The sequence below is a fragment of the Pan paniscus genome, chromosome 1, assembly GCF_029289425.2.
Source record: "Pan paniscus chromosome 1, NHGRI_mPanPan1-v2.0_pri, whole genome shotgun sequence".
NCBI lineage: Eukaryota > Metazoa > Chordata > Mammalia > Primates > Hominidae > Pan > Pan paniscus.
Window position 1 is genome coordinate 197,835,298 of NC_073249.2, and position 16,061 is coordinate 197,851,358.

At 39.4% G+C, this 16,061-nt stretch overlaps 1 protein-coding gene across 36 annotated transcripts in view; it reads right to left on the minus strand.

Moving 5' to 3' along the window:
- The window catches only part of EPB41 (erythrocyte membrane protein band 4.1), a 231,737-nt gene that overhangs the window by 112,050 nt on the left and 103,626 nt on the right, over positions 1 to 16,061 (minus strand). For 34 of the 36 annotated variants that reach the window (XM_063593500.1, XM_055095881.2, XM_034959588.3 and 31 more), the window contains exons 3-4: positions 14,338 to 14,550; positions 10,580 to 10,684 (exon numbers count right to left, since the gene is read on the minus strand). In XM_063593500.1, coding sequence (XP_063449570.1) covers positions 10,580 to 10,684; positions 14,338 to 14,391 — 159 coding nt within the window. In that variant the 5' untranslated portion in view covers positions 14,392 to 14,550. The remainder of the gene's footprint in view (positions 1 to 10,579; positions 10,685 to 14,337; positions 14,551 to 16,061) is intronic. The other 2 variants (XM_055095919.2, XM_055095865.2) reach the window with 1 other exon arrangement.

Genomic DNA, 16,061 nt, shown 5'->3' on the forward strand with positions numbered 1-16,061 from the left:
GTAGATGAACCCATTAAAGAAGATTTAAAAATCACCCAAGGAGTATGTATTAGAGTGAAAATAAAGGGGGAAACTTGGGGAACACTTGCATTTAAGGTATGGAGAGAGAACAAAGAGCTGAGAAGTAAATTGAGGAGAAGAGACTATAGTGGTGAGAGAAAGACAGGAAAGGCTGGTATCACACTATGTAAAGGAATAGGAAGTTTCAAGGAGGGAGTAATTAAGATCATCAATACTGCAAAACAGACAAGTAACATGAGGATAAAACATGTCAGATTTATCTTGGTAAGAACAGTTTCAGCAGAGCAATAAGGGCAGAAATCAAAATGCAATGAGTTATATCAAGTGCAGATGAGGACATGGCACAGCTGAAACTTTCGCTTATTACTTGTGAGAGTGTAAACTGGTAAAACCACTACAGAAAACTGTTTGATAGTATCACTAAAGCTGGACATATGCCTTCTCTAAAATCCGTCAGTCTCACACCTAGGAACATGTCCAACAGAAATGTTTACGGTGAGATGTATACCAAAAGGCACCTACAAGAATGTTCCTAGCAGAAGCATTCATAAAAGCCCCAAACTGTAAACAAGCCAAATGTCTATCAATAGTAGAGTACATAAAGTGTGGTGTAGTCAAGCAATGAAATATTATATTATACAGTAACGAGGCTGGGAGGCTGAAGCAGGAGGATCGCTTGAGCCAGGGAGGTGGAGGATGCAGTAAATCAAGATCGTACCACTGCACTCCAGCCTGACAACAGGGTGAGACCCTGTCTCAAAAAAAAAAAAATTAAACAGTAATGAGAATGAACTATTGCTATTTGAAACAGCATGAATGAATCTCAAAAACATCATAATGAATGAAACCAAAGAAACCCTACCTAAGAGAAGACACTGTATGATTTTATTTATGTAAAGTTTAAAAACAGGCTAAAGTGATTGATGGTGATAGACATCAGGATGAAGTAACTTTTTTTTTTTTTTTTAATTTTGGGATAGGGTCTCACTCTGTTACCCAGGCTGGAGTGCAGTGGCACAATCTCGGCTGACTGCAACCTCCACCTCTCCGGCTCAAGCAATCCTCCCACCTCTGACTCCTGAGTAGCTGGGACTACAGGTGCTCACCACCACACCTGGCTAATTTTTTTGTATTTGTAGGGACAGGGTTTCACTATGTCGCCCAGGCTGGAGGAAGAAGTTACTTTTGATGGGGAGTGGGGAGGAGTAACAACTGATAAGGGGTTGGAGGTAGTGACTGGAAGGGACACAATAGGGGATTTTAGAGTTCTGATAATGTTCATTTTTCTTATCTTGGGGGCGTTTATACAGATGTGTTCACTTTTAAAAAATTCTTTGGCCGGGCGCAGTGGCTCACACCTGTAATCCCAGCACTCTGGGAGGCCCAGGCGGGCGGATCATGAGGTCAGGAGATCGAGACCATCCTGGCTAACACAGTGAAACCCCGTCTCTACTAAAAACTCAAAAAAATTAGACAGGCAGGGTGGCGGGCGCCTGTAGTACCAGCTACTCAGGAGGCTGAGGCAGGAGAATGGCATGAACCCGGGAGGTGGAGCTTGCAGTGAGCCAAGATCAAGCCACTGCACTCCAGCCTAGGCGACAGAGCGAGACTCCGTCTCAAAAAAAAAAAAAAAAAAATTCTTTGGGATGTATATGTACGATTTACACCTTTCTTGTGTTATGTTAAGCTAATATGCAGTAAGGCAATAGAGAATAATATATGCAAACCAATTTCTCAAAGAGTATGGTTACAGCATGGAAGAAAGGGTTAGAGCTAGAGGAAAAAAGCAGGATCTTCAGATGTCCCTTAAAATAGCAATTCTGAATAATCTAGTTCTATTTGAATATTTTCAGTGGTATGGATTCTTTTTGAAGAGTCCATTTTATCAATCATATCCTGAGAATTAAATATATTAATACTTTAAGCAGAATTTAAGCTTGTGCATTAGAAAGAATTATATTCCTTCTCTGGCTTAAAAAACAACTTTCCAAATAATATAGAGATGAAGAGCAGCAATATCCTGATATAGATCTTCATTCATTTGGCTAAAGTATTACCCGTCTCCTATGGGTTCTTCTTTCAAAACACCTTCTCACAAGTGGTTTCTTCTACTTGGAATACTCTCTCCCTCCTTCTTCATCTGGAAGATTCCTGACTGTCTCTTATAATTCATATCTGTTATTATCTTCTCCAGAAAACCCCTTCTGATTCCCCATCCATGTGGGTGTCCATCTTACTGCTATTGCCTAGTCAGTCTGGGAGCTCCATGAGGAAAGAGACTGTCTTTTATAGCTCTGCCCAGCACAAGGCAGATACTATTTGAATAATAAATGTTTATGAATGAATGAACAAAGAATAGATGAATAACGCTACTGAAGTAAACCAGGATAGATTAATAAAGTTTCAACTACAGAAATGGCATTTAAAGAGGTAAAATGAATAGGAGCAGACATAGTTTGGATGTGTATCCCCACCCAAATCTCATGTCAAACTGTAATCCCTAGTGTTGGAGGTGGGGCCTGGTGGGAGATGACTGGATCATGGGGGTAGATTTCCCCCTTTGGTGTTGTTCTCATGATAAGAGTTCTCACAAGATCTGGTTGTTTCAAAGTACGTAGCATCCCACCCCCTCTTCCTCCTGCTCTGGCCATGTAAGATGTGCCAGCTTCCCCATAGTCTTCTGCCATGATTCTAAGTTTCCTGAGGCCTCCCCAGAAGCTGATGCCACCATGCTTCTTATACAGCCTGCAGAACCATGAGCCAATTAAACCTCTTTTCTTTACAGATATTTCTTTATAGCAGTGCAAGAACAGACTAACACCTTTCATATCTTCGGCAGCATTTACAACCTTAGGTCATAATGTTTTAAAAAAAAGAACTCCATTCCCTGAGTTAGTCATCAGCTACCCTTATATGGAGGTCCTAAAACCCCCACGCATACACATAAGAGATTTGTACAAATCCTTGTCTTTTGAGGTAAAAGACTTTTGTACAGCTCCAGAAGTCTATCTGTCTTAACTCAAGGAATAACCTTATTTATGCTGCTGTTAGGATGTTGACTTCAAATCACTGCTCCAAGTTATGTTATAGAAACTCTAGAGCACAGGTAATTCTAGGTCTCATTCTTTAAGTACTAAGTTAAAACACAAAAAATAAGAAACAAAACCCCCAAAAACCACATTTAAATTCATTAGAGGTGTTGACCCAAATCTCTGTAGCAAAAGACAAGATAACAAATGCAGCCTCCCTACTCTGCAAGTATATTTACAAAATTCCCCTTCGTCTTTCTAATTTGCCAGACAATAAAGATACAACCATGACTGCCACTTGCCTTCAAGGCCAGTCATGAATCAATGAGAATCAATCCTTTCAGATGACTATAAACTAAATTACTCATACTCTTTATTTAATAGTCACTCCATTGGTGTTTGCTCTTTGCCTGTGAAGGTGAGCAAAAGACTTCTGTTTGACTGATGATCTTTTCAGACTGATTATCTGACTCTAAAGGTAAGAAAATTCATCCACACAGAAAATGGATGGAAAAAGACAATGACTATATACCATTGAATTGCATGTAGTCCTAATTTAAAATTCTCATTATTTACCAGAAGAGCACAAGTTTTCTGCTTAGAGATGAAATTTGGAGGGAAATGGAATTAATGTAAGTGACCTCTCTCCCAAGGAAAAAATCCTTGATCCATTAATAAATAATTATAAGCAGGAATAAAATATAGGAAGCAACTATTTAACTGACAATTTTGATTCGTAGTGGCAACAAATCTCTCACAGAGCTATAGAAGTTTGCTTCTGGGCTGGGCGCAGTGGCTCATGCCTGTAATTCCAGCACTTTGCGAGGCAAGGCAGTTGGATCACCTGAGGCCAGGAGTTCAAGACCAGCCTGACCAACATGGTGAAACTCCGTCTATACTAAAAATACAAAAATTAGCTGGCTGTGGTGGTGGGCGCCTGTAATCCCAGCTACTTAGGAGGCTGAGGCGTGAGAATCGCTGGAACCTGGGAGGTGGAGGCTGCAGTGAACTAAGATGGCACCACTGCACTCCAGCCTGAAAGAAAAAGAAGTTTGCTTCTTACCGCTTTTCCACTTGTCTTGCCAGACCCTAGCAATAGGCCCATTATCATGCAGTCAGTAGGAAAAGGGAACAAGCAAGCCACTCCATATGAGGGAAAACTTTCCTCCCTGCTAAATGTACTCAACTGTCTACAAACAAAGCACAAAGCTCTTAATGACAGAAGTTACATATACAAAGGACAAATCTTTACATATACAAAAAGAAGACACCAGAGAATGGAAAGAAGAGAAAACAGTTGTCTCTCATTGTATTATGGCTCACATTTTTTTTCTACAACATAAACTAATTCTGTAGAGGAAACAAAAAAACTATAGATGAAATGTAAAAATCAAGGAAAGGAGTAAAAAGCTAAAGAAGGAAATAACTTAGGAAGGGGCAGCAGGCAAGGAGCTACAGGAGTAAACTGACTGTGCAACTAGAGGATGTCACTCTGCCTTTACTCACTCTGTCAAGCTGTGCTTCAGTTTCCTCATCTATAAAATGGGGGGATGAGCCCCCAAAGCCTGTATAGCTCTATTACCTTCTGTATTTTCAGAATGGCGGAAAACTTAGATGACCATGATTTACTATGAACTTTACGGATTCAATCATTTCACAAATATCTGTGTACTTCTAGAGAAGGTCTTATCTAGAAATTTGGCTTATTGACAGTACATATACATGGACTGATAGTGTTAAACAAAAATTATGGAAGGCCATTGTTTTGGTCTAAGCTTCTTCACTGGCTCCAACAGATCAGGCCAAACCAAAATGGAGTCACTCATACTAAATACCACATAATCAAACTGAAACCTAAAGGAAGTGGGTAGATGCTAAACAGACCAGTTTTTCCTGAAAACAGGAGATTCCAGTCTACCTGAGTCAGTTTAACAAGAAAGTCCTCTCTGCTTTAGCATTTAGAAGAAAAGTAACTTGATGTAAACTAATCAGCTTTTTCCTATTACTTGGTTTCCTTATTCCTACCTTACAAAACCCACTGTTCTGCCATTGCTTATTGGGAGCCCTCATTCTATTTTGTAGAATGAAGGCTGCCTAATACATGAATCACAAATAAAAGCCAATTAGATCTTTAACTAAATTTGTTGTGATTTTATCTTTTTCCAATAGCTAAAATAAAGCCATATAGTCTTGCCAAATACAATCAATTTTAAGTAAAAGATACATTGTTCTTTTGTACATCCTACCTAAGAACAGGTAGAATATTCAACCCGAAGGATGCTCCAGAATGCATCTCTAGATTATGACACATAAATCTTTTCTTTTAAAGCCAAGGCCTTGATTAATTGGTAATTTCATTTTAAAACAATAATACTATCTTTTTTTTTTTTTTGAGGTAGGGTCTTATCCCTGTCACCCAGGCAAGTGCAGTGGTGTACTCATGGCTCACTGCAGCCTCACCTTCCCAGGCTCAGGTTATCCTCCCACCTCAACCTACCGAGTAGCTGGGACTAGAGGTATGTGCCACCACACTCAGTTACTATTTTTTCATTTTTGGTAGAGACAGGGTTTCACTAGTCTCAAACTCCTGGGCTCAAGTGATCCACTTGCTTCTACATCCCAAAGTGCTGGAATTACAGGTATGAGCTACCATGCCCAGCCAATAATACTATCATAATAATAATGATAACACCTTATTTTTATTGAATGCTTACTACATGTCAAGCATGATTCTACATGCTTTCATATAGATTATCTCATTATCATTCCCATTTTACCAATGAGAAAACAGAAGGACAAGTAACTTATCTAACTTGCAACTAGTATGTGGCAAAGCTATTCTCTCAAGTGTAACAATATGTCTCACTCTTTCAATAAACATTTGTTGAATGCCTACCACATTCAGCCCAGGCAATATGCTAAATTAACATTCTTTAGGAAATCAGTCTGGTAAAAAATAGACGTGGGCCCAGAACAATAGATGAAAATCAACCCACACCAAGATATATAATTGTGAACTCTCAACTTCGTAAGGACAAGAAAAAAGAAAAGATCATACTCGCTTGATTGTGTAAAGGAGGAGGGAGAGGAACAAAAGTCATACAAAAGATCAAAAATCAAAATGGCTCTGGCCTTTTCAAGAGCAACACTGGAAACTAGAAGACAATGAAGCAATGCCTTCAAAATTCTGAAGGCAAGTAATTTCAAGCCTAAAATCCTATACCCAACAAAATTCAAAATCAAATGAGAAGGCAGAATAAAGCCATCTTTTCAGACATGTAATGTCTCAAAAACGATTACATCCCATGTACCATTTCTGAGGAGTAGCACTCTATCAAAACACAAAGAAAACCAAGGAAAAAGGAAACAGGAGAAACCTCACAGGAAAGAGGCAAAGCACATCCCCAGGATGATAGTGATGGGAGATACCGGGGACAGCTGTGTATAAAACAGACTGTGATACCCATCCAGACTAGACAACTGTGACTTAAGAGACAGCATGATTTTTTTTTTGAGACGGGATCTCGCTCTGCTTCCCAAGCTGGAGTGCAATGGCGTGACCTCGGCTCCCTGCAACCTCTGCCTCCTGGGTTCAAGCGATTCTCATGCCTCAGCCTCCCGCATAGCTGGGATTACAGGCATGTGCCACCATGCCTGGCTAATTTTTGTATTTTCAGTAGAGATGTGGTTTCACAATGTTGGCCAGGCTGGTTACGAACTCAGGTGATCCACCCAGTTCAGCCTCCCAAAGTGCTGGGATTACAGGCATGAGCCACCACACCCAGCCAAGAGACAGCATATTAAGGAAGGCCTGCCATCACTAAGGTGTTTTTGCTACTGTACTGACCCTTTAACTTGACAATCCTAAGATGAATCTTCCCCAGATTCATTTTTGTACAAGATTTACCTGGGCCATGTGCTAATGAAGTTCCTACTTTCCCTTCCATGCTCTGCTTCTTAGATCAGCTAAGGACTCTCGTTTTAATTAAAAATAAAAATTTAAAAAAAAAAAAAACACTCTGTTTTGACTTACTTCTGAGCTGGAGGTTGACCATGATAAACTCAGAAGCATAAAATATAGAGTAGCCCATTCCCTTTGACGATGTTCCCGCTGGATGTCCTATAAGAACCTGGTCCATACAGACCTGTCGATGCCCTGACTATGATAAGGCCAATTTTTCCCAGGATTCACTTGCCCACTGACTTCCCCAGTAGGGGCTCTTATAAACTATCAGGGAAGTTGAAGCCAGATTATGATTCAGAGGTACCAATTTTTCTTTTCCAAAAATACTTACAGGGACAATAATGCCCTTTTCTTACACAGCCAGGTTTGTACTTTGTTATTAAGCTTTTATATTAAGCACTTTTAACAACACTTTACACATAAATATATAGGTGAACATAAATAAAGCAATTTAACATTTGCTCATTAAAAACTAATTACGGTTGGGTGCAGTGACTCACGCCTGTAATCCCAGCACTTTGGGAGGCCAAGGTGGGTGAATCGCCTGAGGTCAGGAGTTCGAGACCAGCCTGGCCAATATGGTGAAACCCCATCTCTACTAAAAATACAAAAAATTAGACAGGCATGGTGATGCATGCCTGTAATCCCAGCTACTTGGGAGGCTGAGGCAGGAGAATTGCTTGAGCCCAGGAGGCGGAGATTGCAGTGAGCAGAGATCACACCATTGCACTCCATACTGGGTGACAAGAGTGAAGCTCCATCTCAAACAAACAAACAAAAACTAATTACAATAGTGGCAAGGCATAGTGGGTCATGCCTGTAATTTAGCACTTTGGGAGGCTGAGGCAGGAGGACTGCTTGAGCCCAGGAGTTCAAGACCAGCTTGAGCAACATAGTGAGGCCCTGTCTCTACAAAATATAAAAATTTAAAAATTGGCCAAGCATGGTGGTGCGTGCCTGTGGTCCCAGCTACTTGGAAGACTGAGGTGGGAGGATTGATTGAGCCTGGAAAGCAGAGACTGCAGTGAGCCAAGATCGCACCACTGCACTCTAGCATAGGCAACAGAGTGAGACTCTGTCTCAAAAAAAAAAGTGAAAACCACTATAAAGAAAATAAACTTGGTGACAGGACAGAATATAAATCCCAACAATGGTGAAAAGTTTTCAGTGTAACTGAAAATTTTTGTCCCAACGTGTGCCCTAGAAGCTCAACTGTAAGCAGAAATTATTTCTTCTGCTGAATGGCTTTAGATGAGCCAGCTTCTAGAAATGTATAAGTATGCTTAGATCACAGAAAAAAATATTTCCAGCCATATTAAACACGTAGGTACTTGGTGACTTTACATGCCAAATTAAAGGATTCTTAATTATTCTCAAATCAATCTGGGGTTTTTTTTTTCCCCACAATGTAACTATTCAATTTCTGGGAATCAAAATTATCTCACTGAGCTTACATAAAACACTTTTCAGAGTATTTCCCTTGATTCATGGGAGAATTTTCTTTTTTCTTTTTTTTGAGATGGAGTCTCACTCTGTTGCCCAGGCTGGAGCGCAGTAGCACAATCTCGGCTCACTGCAAGCGCCCCCTCCTGGGCTCACGCCATTCTCCTGCCTCAGCCTCCCAAGTAGCTGGGACTACAGGCGCCCGCCACCATGCCTGGCTAATTTTTTGTATTTTTAGTAGAGACAGAGTTTCACCGTGTTAGCCAGGATGGTCTTGATCTCCTGACCTCGTGATCTGCCCGCCTCAGCCTCCCAAAGTGCTGGGATTACAGGTGTGAGCCACCGCGCCCCGCCAATTCATGGGAGAATTTTCTAGCTCACAGTTGTAGAAAGTTTTTCACTGTAGTTTTGAGGGCATTGTTTTGTTTTTAAATTAACTTCAATGTTCCCTTACTAATGGGAAATAGTAGTTTCAATTAAGGCTAGACTTTTTCAAATTATTCATTGAAAAATTATAGTTGTATATATTTATGGGGCAGAAAGTGATGTTATGATTTTTTAATACAATGTGAAATGATCAAATCAAATGAATCAAACTATCCATCACCTCAAATATTTGACCTTGTGATGAGAACATTTGAGATTTACTCTCTTCGTGATATTGAAATGTACAGTACTCAAATATTAGCTGTATTTACCAGTACAAGCTAGTTTGAGCCCTAAGGGAGACAAAGTAAAAGTTAAGTCTTTAAAGAATAATATTAACCTAGTGCTCAAACATAGTTCTGTTTGAGTTAGTAGTCATTCATAGAAGGAACAAATTTTTGTAAACTACTAGGTATATTCTAAAAATAGATTTTGTTTAGGAAAAGGATAATTCCATGTCTTCTAGTTTGCATTATCTAACTCACACAACCTAATCTACAATTTGCAGATGTTAAAGGCTGCTGCCCTTCAACTTTTCTTAATAAACTGAAATCATCTCGGAGAAAGGATGAACTTAAATGGCTTAAATTCAGCGTCTACAAGACTCTCTCCACGATTCCCCACTTTACACCCACCCCGCAACCTGGACGTATACCTGTCCAGATTCATCTGTTACTCTATTCCTCATATCCTATGTTCAGCCAGGCTAGATGGCTTTCAGTTCCTGAACTGTCAGTCTCTCAACTCCAGGTCTTACACAAGCCATTCTCTCTCCACCTCACTTGCTCATTTTATCCTTCAGGTCTCTCTCAGCTAAGGCATCACCTCCCCAGAGGAGACTTCCCGGGCCATAATCTTCCCTGACAACCTGTATTTCCTTTTGTATAGCGCTTATCAAACCAGTAATTAATGTTATCTTCATAATAAACTGGAAGTTCCAGAGGGCAGGGACCATGTCTACCTTATTCACAGCTGCATCCATATCATCTAGTACAGCACCTGCAAATACTTGTTAAACTGGACTAAAGCTTTCATCATTAGATTTATGTTAAATATTTGCAATTTTCAATTAATTGGCCCAGGAAATAATTAAAGTGTTCTGAGGTAAATACCTGACTTTTAACCTTTCTTCCCTCCTCCAAGTCCATTCTTTTACCTCCTTCAAAAGTTAACAATGGTTTCCTTTTAGGTTGGAGGAAATGTCAGATTCATCATTATGACTGTTTCAATAATATTGGGATTTTACTCTGTTTCATAATGTTGCTTTCAAATTATAATTATATATCATAATTATATTTAATTATGTATGTCATTATAATATTAATAACAGATCATCCATTCAACAAATATTTGTTATAAACCTATGCATTAGATACAATACCAATTGCATAATATATTAAGTTATTGACATCTACAGTACTTGCTAATCAGTGCATCATACCTCTTTATTTTCCTTGCCTTGTAAAAACATACAATATATACTTTATTTCAATGATGAAAGAATACACCAGCAATGGTCTTTCCTTTAAAATGTTAATTCTAGAAGAAAAATAGCAGGAAAATCTAAGAAATAAGAGTAGACAGGAATAACTCTAAGAACACTGGCTTAGAGAAGCAGGTATAGATACATTCTTAACAACAAAAGAATTAAAATAAATTTTTTGTCAGCTTCTTAAATTGCAAGCAGTCTCCTCACCTTAGAGGTTGCGTTATCCCAAATGGCAAGACCAAAATAGTCTTCTTCCAAAAGATTGAGATGCTCACATACTCGTTTAAGCAAATCTTGTCCCTTAGCATGTTTCTGCAAAGATATACGTGACTTAGTTGAGTTGAGGTTTCTTCTTCTTTTATTTTTTCCCCAAAAGAGATGGGGATTCACTCTGTTGCCCAGGCTGGAGTACAGTGGCCTGATCATAGCTCACTGCAGCCTCAACCTCCTGGGCTCAAGTGATCTTCCCACCTCAGCCTCCAGAGTAGCTAGGACTACAGATGTGCACCACCATGCCTGACTAATTTTTAAAATTTTTTGTAGAGAGAGTCTCATTATGTTGCCCGGGCTGGTTTTGAACTCCCGGGCTCAAGTGATTCCCCTGCCTCAAGTGATTCCCCCGCCTCAGCCTTCCAACGTGCTGGGATTACAGGTATGAGCCACTGCACCTGGCCTGAGGTTTCTTCTTATTTCTACACCCATCATGAAATAAAATAAAATGTCACTTTCCGATTTCTTCTTTCATCTTCGGTTATCAACAAACTTTCAGGTGGCTACATAGTTTAAGCAGAAAATATGATTTATAAAATTCCTGTTCTTCAATTTGTCAGTTTACATATGTAATACACATATACTAGTTTGGAAATTGTGTTACAATTCAAAGCAAAATTCTACCTTCCTTCCATCTCATATTCCCCATCTCCATCCTACACATCACATTCTTCATTTTTGGTGCAATATATCCTATAGCATGCTATGAGCAACTGTCAGTTACCGTGACTACTTCAATTACTGAATCAACTGTCCAGAGTGACATTTAATTGTGGCTGTGGAAATCACTAGACTCTATCATTTTCAGACCAAATGTCCCAAAGAAAATGAGGTATGCCTCAACTCCCTACAATCTCTTTCAGAAAAATGAATAAAGTAAAATTCTAGATAGCCAACAGACACTACCTGTTGAAGTGGCTCCTTCAGTGGTGCTAGGAATCATTTTCTTAATGTTTCTTAACCTAGAAAGTCAAACCATTCCCAAATTTGGGTTCTTTTACTCCTATTTATAGGAAGAAAATACCCTAACTTAAAGACTGAGATTTAGTCAGAAAGTCCTGGCTCCTCCATTTACTAGCTAAACAAGCTGAGTAGATTCAATTAACTTTTCTGAACATTAGTTTGCTCAGCTGTGAAATGATAAGAATATTTACACTCATCCTACCTCTTTATTGGAATTGTTTAACAATAATCAAATATGTGAATGTCTTCTGAGAAATATATATGAAAATACTTCAAAAAATTAGAATCATTTTTTGGGCAAACATATATGACATGTCCTCCTCTCAATGAGATGAGTTATTTTTAATGACTATTAATAATTCACATAAATGTTCATTCATTGTCAGTCTTAACTCATCCATATCAAATAATTTTCTTTTTTTCTCCCATGTTTTCATTCTAAATGACAGAAGATGATTTGAAAATGCTTCATGTATTTTCCCTAATCCCTTATTCATAATTCTAAAATCCAAATGGCAAATTTTGACTTGAACTGTAAAGAGACTATTTATAATCTTAATTTATCCACCTCAGAATGAATCTTCATATCTTTTACCATAGAAATACTATGTTTGATCATGTGGGTGCTGCTACAGACACTGCTGGGTTTATTATAAAATATGCAGAATATGTACTTATTCCCTTGCTAAACTCCAAAATATTCTGAATTCTAGTTTTTATTTTGTTTTGTTTTGAGATGGAGTCTCGCTCTGTCGCCAGGCTGGAGTGCAGTGGTGCGATCTCGGCCCACTGCAACCTCTACCTCCTGGGTTCAAGCGATTCTCCTGCCTCAGCCTCCCAAGCAGCTGGGACTACAGGTGCGTGCCACCACACCCAGCTAATTTTTGTATTTTTAGTAGAGACGGGGTTTCACCATGTTGGTCAGTATGGTCTCGATTTCTTGACCTCGTGATCCACCTGCCTCGGCCTCCCAAAGTGCTGGGATTACAGGCGTGAGCCACCGTGCCCGGCCTCAAAATATTCTGAATTCTATAACACATCTGTCCCCAAGGGCTTCATATATAAGAGATCCATATCTGGATCTTGGTCTGAATGGGAAGAATAGGTGTAAAATAGCTTTCCCCATCTCTAAATTAGTTAGTGCAAGAAGCAGAAAAAGCAGACCCTAAGGCTCTAGTTAGGTGTATAGTACCTGTTTCAAAGTACAATTACATCTTTCTTGATTTCCTTTTTAAACTTAGAGAATACCTATTAGTAAATATAGCATAATATTTTAGATGATTTGTGATTGAACATATTTACATTTGCACATAAATAATGTGATTAAGAAATAAGGCTGGGTGCGGTGACTCATGCCTATAATCTTAGTACTTTGGGAGGCTGAGGCAGGCAGATCGCTTGAGCCCGGGAGCTCAAGAGTAACCTGGGCAACATGGTGAGAACCTGTCTCTACAAAAAATATAAAAAATTAGCCAGGTGTGATGGTATGTGCCTGTAGTCCCAGCTACTTAGGAGGCTGAGGTGGGAGGATCACCTGAGCCCAGGAGGTTGAGGCTGCAGTGAGCTGTCACTGCGCCACTGCACTTCAACCTGGGCAACAGAGCAAGACCCTGTCTCAAATAAATAAATAAATAAATAAATAAAATAGTTTGTTCCACATATATGTGAATTACACACTGTCAATAAAAGCTGTTACTAGTAACAACTGCAATTGCTTATATATCAAGCATATCATAATAAACAACTACTGTTCTAGTTTGAAAAACATATAGTTAGTAGATTTTTTTAAATTTCAACTTGCTCTGGCTGGGCGCAGTGGCTCAAGCCTGTAAACCCAGCACTTTGGGAGGCCGAGGCGGGCAGATCACGAGGTCAGGAGATTGAGACCAGCCTGGCTAACACGGTGAAACCCCGTCTCTACTTAAAACACAAAAACTAGCCAGGCGTGGTGGCGGGCGCCTGTAGTCCCAGCTACTCGGGAGGCTGAGGCAGGAGAATGGCGTGAACCCAGGAGGCGGAGCTTGCAGTGAGCCGAGATTGTACCACTGCACTCCAGCCTGGACGACAGAGAGAGACTCTGTCTCAAAAAACAAACAAACAAAAAAAAAAATTGTCAACTTGTCCTGAAGGAGCAAAAAGAGTAACTGAATAACTCTGATATTTTTCTTCAATCCTGATTCAATCACTTATTCTTTCAGAAAACAGAAAATTTTAAGAAATGGCATTTACTGGACTTAAAGACTTACTCATCATCTTCCCATAATCCCACCTCCAGAAAATCACCATTAATACTTCCATCTACAGAAATAATCATTAGAGGCCGGGCGCAGTGGCTCATGCCTGTAATCCCAGCAATTTGGGAGGCCGAGGTGGGCAGATCACTTGAGGCCCGGACTTCAAGACCAGCCTGGCCAATATGGTGAAATCTGTCTCTACTAAAAATACAAAAAATTAGCCCAGCGTGGTAGCACATGGCTGTAATCCCAGCTACTCGGGAGGCTGAGACAGGAGAATCACTTGAACATGGGAGTTGGGGGCTACAGTGAGCCAAGATCATGCCACTGCACTCCAGCCTGGGTGACAGAGCAAAACTCTGTCTCAAAAAAAACAAAAAAAAGAAAAAAGAAATAATCACTACAGTGAGTCTTATCGTGGGCAAAATCACCACTTACGCAACTCTAGATGAAACCACCTGTAAGAGTTCTGATTGTTGGAAATGAAAACATACTCACCTCCACAACACATTCATAAACTGTGTCATCCAACAAAGAAACCTTGCAGTGCATGTTCCTGTGTTTTCTGATTGGTTTTTGGGAAGCTTTTAATTCTCTTTCTGCTTTTGATTCAGGGCTTTCTTCTTTTACTTCTATTTTGGAGCACTCTTCAAGTCCTTCTCCTTCCTTAATTTCAAAATCTGGATCTTCTCTGAGTTCTTCCTGAGCAGGCTACATATCCATGACATCGCCAAGTCAGTAATAAACACATTTCACAAAACATGCTGTATATGCTTTTACCTATAATAATCTTACCAATAAAAGCACGAACTAAAACAAATATAGGTGACATTAATATTAAATATTTTTCTATAAAAAATAATATGATCCCCCAAATGCCCTAAAGACTTTGCTATTATTAAAACTTCTCAGGTAGAATCCCATCAAATCAATAAATGAAGGTCTCAGGTAAACCGGAGGATACCAATCCATTGCTCTCAGCATTATATATTCTTCCTGACCAAGCCATTACACGGTATTATTAAAGTTTAACAAAAACGTTATTGTCTCTGCCCATGCTCCTCAATTTTAGCAACGTAGCCTTACAAACTGCAAAATAAGATGTGACTTGTTACATATTCTAAATTTTAAATTAATTTTAATTCTAAGAGAAATGCTTGGGACCAATTTCATATCATTAAGCAAACATGTAGTAGGCTAAAAATTTTAACTACCAGTTAACACCTTTCTACCCAATATTAATCATGTTAAATGCAAAGAAGATTCAATGAAGGAAGAGTTTCCTGGTGCAATCTTAAATTATCCCCAAATAATACCGATAAGTAGGATAACATTTTTGGTATACATTTTTTTTTGAGACGGAGTCTCGCTCTGTAGCCCAGGCCGGAGTGCAGTGGCGCGATCTCGGCTTACTCCAAGCTCCGCCTCCAGGGTTCAAGCGATTCTCCTGCCTGGGCCTCCTGAGTAGCTGGGACTACAGGCGCCCGCCACCACGCCCAGCTAATTTTTTTGTACTTTTACTAGAGACGGGGTTTCACCATGTTAGCCAGGATGGTTTCGATCTCCTGACCTCATGATTTGCCCGCCTCGGCCTCCCAAAGTGTTGGGATTACAGGCGTGAGCAACCGTGCTGGGCCGGCATACATTTTTACTTTTACTTTCAACACAACAAAACTACTGACATATTTTTATCTAAACCCGACTAATTATTTTCTTTTAAAAGAATATGTTACTTCCTTGTGTAACAGCTGGAAAACAATTAAAAGAAAAAAAGAATGCATGGTTGACAATTAGGAAAAAGGAATTAATTATTTGACTCCTGCATTAAATACTGGAAGTAATCTAAAAGACTCCTTCCGATCTTTCATGACCCTCTCACTGCAACCTCAGGAAGTCTCTTCACTGGCTGTCCTATCTATCTATGCCCGCTCTACTGTCTTTCATATCAGTACTCTGGTGGCTTTATAACTTATTACAATAAATAATTATTTTTATTTGCTACTTTTTTGTCTTCTCTATTAAAGTCCACAAGGGTAGAAATCATGTCTGTTTTATAATAATAATACCAAACATTTATACAACAATTACAATGGGCCAGTCACTATTCTAAGAAAATTACTTATGTGAACTAACTCAATCCTCATAACTACCCTGCGAGGCACGTAGTATTATTATATCCCCACTTGATAGAGGGAGGATAATAGTACCTGGCCTGCAGGGTT